Here is a 10447-nt window from a genome sequence, read left to right on the forward strand (position 1 = left end):
AGAGAGAGAGAGAGAGAGTCCTGGGTGCCAGAGAGCTCTTCCTTGGCCCGTGCAGTATGAAGGCCCACAACCCCAGGCACAGTGCTGGGAGTTCCAGACACTTGTGGCTTTGCTGTTCCGCACCCAAGTCACACCTGGATGGAACTTTGTGGGGACTAGAGTCATGGCCATCCAGTTCCCCTCTTATAACTTGAATAAAAGGAGCAAGCTGTTGGAAGGCATTACAGGGAAGTCTTCTCACATACTCTGTGGAATGTCCTGCTGGAAAGGTACCCACCAGCCTTACTTGGATTGGCTCAATCAGCTAACCCACAAGCATTTATTAAGCACCTGCTGTCTGCCGGGCATTGTACACTGAGGCCACCAAGGAAGCCCGCTGCATTCTCCATGGAGAGGGAGGGCAGGGACGTATCGAGGATGAGCTCTCCTGACAGGCAGACCGTTGAGGATCCAAAGAGGTTTCTCCAGCCTTAGGCCCCTCAGCTTCATGGAACTTTCCTGGCTCCTTTCAGAGCATCCCCCAGCTCCCCCATCCTGCGTGAGGCCTTCTCTGACCACCTCAGTTGTTTGTGTATTCGTGTTCTCTCTCTCCCTGCTTCTCCTCTCCTTGTTCCCTCCCTCCCCTTCTGTCTCTCACCAGTTCTCTGTCTCCTCCTTTCTTCTCTCTCCTCCTCCTCCTCCCATTATTTTACCTGTCTTCACTTGGCAGTGTGTGTTCCCTTCCAAGGGCAGGGGCTGCTTTCGTTTTGTCTTTGGTGCCCTCACCATCTAATTTAGTATCTGGCATGTTTTTATTATGTGAGGGCAGGGAAGAGTTGCTATTTCATCTATGTAAATGATTCACGGTCTGGAAAGGCCCTTCACTGATGGACATTGGCCACTCATTTGTGATACAGAGGAATCTTAGAGAGAAGCCCAGGGGCACTGAGAGGTTAGCTAACTTGTCAAGACTCGAACTGAGGTCTTCCTGACCCTAATATTGCCTCTGGTATCCATTATGCTGGCTGTCTTACCTTGCACATTTTTCAGTCATTTTCAGTCATGTGACTCATGGTGACCCCATTTTCTTGACCAGAAATACCGGAATGGTTTGCCATTTCCTTCTCCAGCTAATTTTTCAAATGAGGAAATGGAAGTAAACAGGGTGAAGTGACTTGCCCAGGGTCACACCTCCAGGAAGTGTCTGAGGCTGGATTTGAACTCAGGGAGATGAGTCTTTCTGATTCTAGGCCTGGTGCTGTATTCACCATGCCAATGTACCCTTGGACAAATTATGCACTGTGCCACCCAGCTGCCCTCAATGTGCTTACAGTAGGCACTTAATAAGTATTTAGAATTGGATTCATAGCTTATTAGTTTTAAGCTTTGTCCTAAAAATCTAGAGATTTATTTGATTTCTCTCCTCTCTCTGTAAAGACAATGTAGCTTTTTGCTCTCTTTGGCCTTTCCTCGTGTCAGATCTGCAGAGTGCGCGTGCACACATGTGTGTGTGTGTGTGTGTGTGTGTGTGTGTGTGTGTGTGTGAGAAAGACACAGATAGTAAGAGGGTGAGAGTGATTGGGAGAGTGACCTGGCTATGGGGTGTGCTCTGGGTGAAGTCCTTGGCTCCTGCTGGGTCTGGCCAAGCTCAAACCTGCCACGTTTCCTTTCCTAGGAGCTGGGGAAGTATGGCCTCCTCTACTACAATGCACTGTTCATGATCCTTCCCACCATGGCCATCGCCTACTTCACAGGAGATGCACAGAAGGTAGGCTCCCTTGTTTTTCATGGACACAGGCCCATTTCAGGCTCTTAGAGGGTTGTTTTTTTTCAAGTCTAAAAGAGAAGCTTGTATGTTGGTAGCAAGGAATGTTCCCTTCAGGTGGCCAGAGTAGAGAGTTTCCTTCCCAGCACGCTTTGCCTGTGCCTCTGTGGGAGACGGTGCCAAAAATCCTCAGAATAGCTGTTTCTAGAAACATAAATAGCGCCGTGTTAGCCAGGATACTTTGGGGGAAGGAGGAGGAGAGGCAGAATTTTCTGGGTAGAGGCACAGAAGGGCTGTAGGAAGGACTCTGTCCTTGAAATATTCACACTGAACTTTTCCATGCCTCAGTTCCCCCCTCTGTAAAATGAGGGATTTGGACTAGCTGGCCTCTGGGGAACCTTTTGCTTCTGGATCTGGGATCTCAAAGTCGTGAGATTCTTTTAAACCCCAGCAGAACCCCAAGCTTTCTCCTTCGATTAATTTTCTGTTTTGACTGCTGGCCAAAGATGCATGGTTTATGGAGACTGAGTCCCACTCGGAGTCCTGATAACATAACCAACAGAAAGCTGTCGTCACCAGTGGTTTACTTTTAGGATGTAATAATCCTCGTTCCAGTTCTCCAGATGTTTAATTGGCTCTCTGCCATGCCTTTATAGCAAGCCTGCACTCAGGAGGAAAGATGCCCCCCGTCCTGGAAGAGTTCCTGGGTTATCACAGATGAGGTGGAAACTGAGGGGTTGCTTTGCCAGTGATTTTTGTTTTATTGATGTGGCTCACTTTGCACACTAAGGGTATTTTCAGATATATCCCCCCTTCTTCTCTCGATCTTGTAATAGACTCTATTCATTTTTTTTTAAGTTAAGCAAAACTAGCAAATATGGTTGTTTTGTGTATAGTCTAGTCTATGTACATCCATGGTCTCACATCTTTCTATGGAGAGGACCAAAGTCTATTTCATCATCTCTGCTCTAGGGCCAAGGTTTTGGTTCCTCTGGAATCATAAGTTTCTACCTAGAAGAGACCTTAAGGTCACCTGGGCCAGAAAAGGAAACAGTACCAGCCAGGAATCACCTACCCAAGTGTACCCAGGTCCTAAGTGGCCAATGGGCTAAGAACCAATTCTGCCTTAGCCACTGTACCTGATGGACTCTGTGTTCATCAGGCTTCTAGAATTGTTCTAATTTCTAGAACTGTAGTCTGCTGGTTTTATTCTCTTCTTTCCCTGCCCCACTCCCCTCTTTCTCTTCTTTGTCCTTTTCCCCTCCTTCTTTTCTTCCTCCTCCTTTTCCCCCTCTCCTTTTCTTCCTCCTTCTTCATTCCCCTCCCTCCTCCTTCCCCTTGCATGCCTCCTCACTGTTGTTGTCTCCAGGGGTGGTTAAAAGTCCTTATGTTTTGGTCGATGTAGAAATGCTAAATGATTGTTGAAGCAAACAAACAGACCACATCCTCAGCATCTACTATGTGTTGTGTTCAAAAAAATTGTTCTTTAGACCCACGGGAGTTGCTCCCAAGCCTGGATGTCTTATATATGGAAGGTTGTTTATGGAATGACTTTTCTTTTGCGTTTTTAAAAGAACCATCACAAAATAGTCTTTAGACTTTCTTAAATTTAACAACTAACTGACAATCAGCCACAAGCATTTGTTAAAACTGCCTACTGTGTGCCAGGTACAAGGACAAAAGTGCCTGTCTGGGGGATGAGAACTGCATTCTAAGGTCTAGAGAAGTACAAATGCAGGGGATTTGGGAGAGGCTAGAGCCTGAGCTGGGAGGGCTTCTGGGAGGAGGTGGTGCTTAAACAAAGGCTCCCTTAAATGAGGCATCTGCAGATCTGGGGGCACAGAAATGATTATTGTTGCAGGTGGTGCCCTGGCTGTCTGAATGGCCAGCCAAGAAAGGGTCAGCCTGCAGCCTGGGCTCTTTGGCCAAGGAAGCAGAGACAGCAGCACTCGGACCTTCTTGGGGGTAGAGTCTGCAGGGTGGGCATGAGGAGACTAGGAGAGTGACTCACAGCTCTGAAAAGTACATTGTTATGTAGATCTTTGGTTTTCTCACCCCCTCGACTTCCCTTTGGTTCCTTCCCCTCTCCCCTCCCAGAAGGCCTTTTCATAGAACAAAGGGAATTTGGGGCTTGCAATTGATATATCATGCTTAGGTTTGAAAGGCACTTTACATACATACTACACATCATTTGATGCTCACAGTACCCCTGTAAGGTAGGGCTATTCTTATACCCATTTTATGGATGTGGAAACCAAGGCTTAGAGAGATTGAGTGACTGACCCAGAGTCGTAGTATCCTGAAAGTGATTTGTGGCAAGGGGATGTTGGAGAGGCAAATACTAAGATAACTGGGGGTCATGAAAACCTGGGATTTGCCTGTTCCAGTTGAAAAGGCTAGGCACAAACGTGACTGTCCAGCTTGCATTTCCCAGATCTACCAGCCTAAAAGGACATAGGGTAAAAAAAAATTAGAAATCTTTGTTTGGTTACATGAATAGTGAGATGGCAGATGTAAAGGTGCTTTGTAGTTGATCAGGCAACAAGCGTTTATTAAGCACCTATAGTATACCAGGCATAGCAATAATTACTAGTGATGAAAAGAAAGACAAAAATAGTCCCTGCCCTCTGGAAGCTTACAGTTGAAGGGAGAAGACAATGTGCAGACAGCAGGGTATGGACATGTACGGGTTTGTTGGTGATAACCTCAGGGGGAAGACGCTGAGATTCAGAAGGACTGGGAAGGGCTTCCTGGGACTTGAAGGGAGCCAGGAGGTGGAGGTGAGGAGGGGCAGAGTGCCGGGCATGGAGGCAGCCAGGGAAAATGCCCAGAGCTGAGAGATAGAGTGTCTTAGGAGAACAGCATCAAGGAAGCCAGGGTCACTGGATCAAAGGTTCAGCAAGGTGGGGGCAGACAGGTTGGGGAGGGCTTTGAAAGCCAAACAGAGGATTTTATTTTTCATCTTGGCAGTAACAGAGAACATAAAACAGAGTTTATGGAATAGGCAGTGACAAAGTCAGACCTCCATTTTAGGAGGATCAGGTTGACCGCTGTGGCCTATTAGAGCATTGGATGAATTGGAGAGAGGGAAGGCTGGAGGCAGCCAACAGGTATGGAAAGAGCCCAGGCAGAAGGTGAGCAGGGCCTGCACGGGGGTGGCAGGGGCAGAGGAGAGAGGAGGGCATCTAGTAGGAGAGGTATTATGAAGGCATAATCAACAGGGCCTGACAGCTGATGGGAGATGGGGCTTGGGAGTGAGAGTTGAAGATGATAGCTGGGTGTTGTGAGCTTGGATGATGGGGAGGACTGGGGCGCCCTCCACAGCAGGAGTGAAATCAGGGAGAGGTGAATGATTTGGGGAAAGAGAAGGAGCTCTCTTTTGCATGTGCTGAGTTTTCGATGTCTAAGAGGCAGTTGGAGATTCCAGATTGGAGTCCAAGGGCGGGACAGGGAGGTCTGGGAATCAGCAGCATAAGTAGCAGCTGTCACAGCTCTCTAGTCCTTGGCTAAATCATCCTTGGGAGCCTGGCCTTGGAAGCCCAGTGTGGGGCAGCCTTCTCCCTGAGGCCCTTCCTGCTCTCCCCCACAGAATTACTTGGCACCCCCTTTATCTGCCTTCTTTATTTACTTGTCTACTAAGACAAGTTGTCTTAGTAGACATTGTTGTCCCCCCAAAGGAGGGGCAGAAATTACTTTGTCTACATCTTCTCATCCCCAGAGCTTAGCTCTGTCCAGCACATAGTGGGTACTTCATAAATATTACTGATTGATTGATTTCACCTGTTCTTTGTGTTTACTGAAATCTTTTGTCTGCTGCTAAAATTTCCCAAATTGTAGTGCATTAAAAAAATATTTTTCAAAGAACTAACTTCAAAAAACATTATTTAAAAAAAAATAAAGGGATAACCTCTTCTCTGGGAGCAAAAGGTCACAAAGCCCAGAGAGCTGGATTGCAGTCAGTGTTTAAAGATTTTGTTTCCTTGGATTTCTAAGGTGATGCTGCAGAGCTCTCTTCTGGGCTCCTGCTGTTTTTGCCCTGCAGTTATGATTTGCCCCTGGCTTTCTTTGTGGGCCATTTAGTGGATCTGGGGCCCTGGGGCTGGACCAGCAATTATACTGGGAGTATTGGAGACAAAAATAAGTGATTGTCTCAGAGGGAATGTTAGTTTCATCCTCCCTGCCTTCTTGAGCCCTCATTTAAAGCTAGGATTGTGACCTACCTTGTGTACATAATAACAATAGTAATAATTGATAATAATAATAAATCAGTATGGCATAGGGTGGGGAGGTAGAGGCAACCTAAGGGGCTCTGTCATTGATCTTTATGACCTTACACAAGTCACATAACTTTTCTGTCTCTTGCCTCATCTGCGAAATAGGAGAGTGGAACTTGAGGGCCTTCCAGGTTCCTTCCAACTCTAAAGCTATGATCTGTTGGGTCATAAAAAAAATCAGGAGGCAGAAATCATAGTGTGTTAATGAGACGTTTGCTACTTCATTGTCACAGAGAGTAGGCACAGTGCGTACATGTGGGCTGAATCCATGCCTGCAGGTAGTCTGGTCGGGGACTCCCCACTCCCCCTGAATGCCCTCCCTTTCATAGCCTGGCTCAGGCAGCCCCGGCCTCTTCTCTTCACCAGCCTATGTTCTCCATTTGACTCTATATTGAGGCGAATCCTTTTCCTCATCTGTTTTCAAGACCAGCCAGAGGTCTCCCATACAAACAATCCTTGGCTTTACCGGCAGCTCCCCCTGCCTTCTCTTTGCTTTTTGTAGCCTTGTGGATGAGCTGGAATCATTCTTTCTTATTGCAGCATTCTCTTATAGTCAATGCAAAAATTTAACCCTTCAGATCCTAAATCCAGATCCCTTGAGGAGTAGAGATGTTGAAGCCCCCTTCCACCTCACAACTCTTGGAGCCCCTGAAATTCAGTGTGGTAGAGTGGGCAGTACCCCAGGTATGGAGGCAGAGGACCAAGATTCAGCCTCCCCTCTACCTGAAATGTTTTTAAGCTCTCAGGGCCTTCGTTTCCTCATCATTAAAATGAAGGTGTATCTCAGTGGCCCCTTTCGGCCTTAAATCTGTGATCCAGACAGATAAAATACAGCTCTTCGGCCTGCTTGGTTCGCATTTCTTTTTTACCTTTACTGATTTTATTATGACACTAAATATAGGATCATGGGTTTAGAGATGGAAAGGACCTAGAAAACTAGGCCAATCCCCACCCCACACTTTGCATATGAGGAGATCCAAGAGGTTAAGTGACTTATCCAGGGTGATCAACTTTTTATTCAACTTTTGAATATCTGAGGCAGGATCTGATCAGATCCACTTGACCCTATCCACTCTGCCATGCTGACTTTCTAATCAGATTCCATTTCTTATTCCAATCAATCAATCAATAGGTGCATTTATTAAGCCCCTACTATATTTGAGACACTATGCTAAGCATTGGGGATACAAAAAGGGAATGCCTTCAGGGAGCTTATAGTCTGATGGTGGAGACCACAAGCAAATCAATATATCCCAACAAGCTCTATCCTGGATAAACAGGAAATGCTTCTCAGCTGAGGCCCTGGGATGGAGAGGGGGTGGGGCAGGCTTCCTGTAGAAGGGGGGATTTTTGTTGGGACTTTCAGGGAGCTCAGCAGCAGACTGTGTTCCTGAGCTGGGGACCAGGGTCTTTTACCCTCTCTGTGTGCCTGATCACTAGCACAACTTTTGTGCACGTAATAGGTTTTTGACAAAATTTCAGGCTTATTCCTGCTCAAATGAACATTGACTAAGTCCCGATTATGTGCCTAGGATTGTGGTGTGGGAATAGGGGATATAACAGACAATTGAAGATAATGCTTGTGTTTATGTGAAATAGAAAACAATAGGAGACTGTGTTTGATTGGGAACCAAAGCATGGGATGCCTACAGGTGCCACAGAATTATTCTTGTGGCATCATGGAAAAGACCTTGGATCTGGGCGTGATGCTGGTGTCCTCTCTGGGGAGCTGGAAGGAGATCATGAACAAGCCTTTTCTTTTACAAACGAAGACATTGAGGCCCAGAACCAGGTAGTGACTTGGCTTCAGGCCACAAGCAAAGGACTGAGTGTCAGAGACAAGATTGGAAGCCGGGTCTTTCTGACCCCCCAGAAGGCTCTTTCCACACTCACTAACTTTGGGCCTCTGGCTACTTGCTTGACCTCTCCTGAAAAGGAGGCTAATACTCCTTGCTTTCCACCTGTGCCTTGGTCATGGTTCCATATCTGGGGCATTGAGAGCTTTAGATAATTTATTTATCTTCAGTAAGCCTTGGGTAAAAGTCCCCTAGGAGATAAGAGCAGAGCAAAGCCACCTGCACCAGGAGACAAATCAGTTCCCAAGGAAATTCCCTGGAGTCTCTGAGGAGGTCCCTCTGAAGTCCCAGAGCTCTCTTTAAAATCTCCTTGTCCAAAGGACACACACCTTGATCCCAGGTCCATTGACCTGGGGCTGAGTGAACGCAGAAGGCCCAAGGTCCCCCCCAACACAGCCCCAGTTGATAGGATAGGGGGTGGTAAATGGAGCCCCCCTGGGTCTGCTGGCCTCCTGGCCCCCCCAAACACACTTTGTAAATTCTGTTTCCTGGGATGCTGTGGCCAGTGAGTCAGTCCGCTGGTGGCTGCCTACTGGGGCTGAGTCACACTCCTTTGCTGGCCTGTTCCTTGGAAAGCTGACATGCTTTCTTGTCCTGCACACTTTCCTCAAGCCCTTCCAGTTTGTCTGGCCGAGATCTGGAGATCCAAATTCACCTTTGTACCAAGATGAGCTATGGGAGGAGGAGGACTTTGTGGGTGGAGTTCTAGGGCCTGGGATTGTGTGCAACTTTCCTCCTGGAAACACGTGGGCTGGAAGTTGGGTTTGGTCACCTGCCAAATAGAGTCTGCGGGGGCTGGGTGGAGAATGACCCAAGAAGTACTGGGAAATCTAGGTCTGCGTGGCCTGGCTGGGGCCTTCAGGGATGGCCTGCAAACAATGGGGCAGAGAGAGCTGACTGGAGGTGTCCCGGAGTCCTGGGAGGGAGACATCAGTTACAACGTAATCAATGGGCTATTTGTGTGAAGTGGGCCAGGCAGGACTGATGCTCCAGCTGCCAGGTGCTGGGATCTGGCTGCTCTGGACATGGTCTTCCTCCAGAAAGGAGCCACGGCCGCTTTCAGCCCAAGATGCTGGAAGCAGGCTCTAGGGCTGATACAATATAAGTGAAATGTCTGGCAGCCTGGAAAGCCAGGCTCTCCGGGGGGCCCAGCCGTTTATTATACCTTGTATATACCCGTACACATATGGAAACATCTGCTTGTTAGAGAGAAATCTACCTGTTACATAGTTGGTATACGTAAAATGACTTATTATACATAAATGTATCATATACCATATAAATTTGTTCATTATACGTGCAATCAATTATATGTGTAATAATTGCATTTCATTAGAATTGGTTTCCTTTGTAATCCTAGGTGTTTTATGCCTTTTAAAACATGATTCTGGGGCACCTAGGTGGCACAGTGAATAGAGCACCAGCCCTGGAGTCAGGAGGACCTGAGTTCAAATCCGGCCTCAGACACTTAACACATATTAGCCGTGTGACCTTGGGCAAGTCACTTAATTCCAACTGCCCTGCCTTCCCCCCTCAAACCCCCCCCAAAACATGATTCTGAGAAAGGTCCTTAGGCCCCCCAGATGGCCAAGAGTCCAGGTCGCCCCCAAAAGGTTAAGAAGCCTTCCATTGAAGGATTTCTGAACATCAGCACTCAGCTCCACCTCTGCTTCTGTTTCCTCCTTTGTTGAGTAGGGTAATAACAGCCCCTCCCTCCCAGTGTTGTGGGGGTCAAATGAGGTATTTGAAAAGTGTGGGGGTCAAATGAGGTATTTGCAAAGTGCTTGGCACCGTGCCTGGCCCCTGGGATTTGTCATCATATGGCTATTTCAGTAGTGTCCAGCTCTTCGTGGTCCCGTTTGGGTTTGTTTGATATTTTTTGGCTAAGATACTGGAGTGGTTTGCCATTTCCTTTTCTAGTACAGTTTACAGATGGGAAACTGAGGCAAACAGGGTGGAGTGACTTGCCCAGGGTCACACAGCTAATAAGTGTCTGAGGCTGGATTTGAACTCAGGGAGATGAGTCTTCCTGACTCCCATCCTGGCACTCTGTGCACTATGGCGCCCCCTAGCTGCCCTCGGACACAATGAGTCCTATGTCAGTATTAGAATGTAGTAGTAGTAGTAATAGTAGTAGCAGCAGTAGCAGTAGTAGTAGTAGTAGTAGCAGCAGTAGTAGTAGTAGCAGTAGTAGTAGTAATAGTAGTAGCAGCAACAGCAGCAGGAGCAGCACTGCCTGGGACACACATTAGATGTGTCACCTTGGGCAAGTCACTTAGCCTTCTGCCTCAGTTTCCTCATCTGTAGAATGGAATGAAAATAGCCCCTCCCTCTCGGAGTCTTGAGGGTCAAGTGAGAAGGGCTTAGCTCAGAGCCTGGCACGTGACTGATGCTCCCCAGTGCTGTTGTCTTATTTGATCTTCTGTGTGCCAGGCGTGGTTGTGGCATTCGGCAAACACTCGTGATTTTTAATCCCAGGACTCTAGATGATCTCTTTGGAGCTGTCGGGTCCAGCCTTCTCATTTTAAGAGCGGAGGAAAGTGATACCCCTGATTGGGGTGGCCCAGATGACC

The 10447-nt window shown here is 47.5% G+C and overlaps 1 protein-coding gene across 2 annotated transcripts in view; it reads left to right on the top strand.

Moving 5' to 3' along the window:
- Positions 1 to 10447, top strand: part of SLC35D1 (solute carrier family 35 member D1) — a 76955-nt gene that overhangs the window by 15414 nt on the left and 51094 nt on the right. For both annotated transcript variants that reach the window (XM_069093393.1, XM_069093392.1), the window contains exon 8: positions 1655 to 1747. In XM_069093393.1, coding sequence (XP_068949494.1) covers positions 1655 to 1747 — 93 coding nt within the window. The remainder of the gene's footprint in view (positions 1 to 1654; positions 1748 to 10447) is intronic.

The sequence above is a fragment of the Petaurus breviceps genome, unplaced genomic scaffold, assembly GCF_028583685.1.
Source record: "Petaurus breviceps papuanus isolate PSGF00001 unplaced genomic scaffold, PetGlider_PUasm1.0 208, whole genome shotgun sequence".
Lineage (NCBI taxonomy): Eukaryota > Metazoa > Chordata > Mammalia > Diprotodontia > Petauridae > Petaurus > Petaurus breviceps.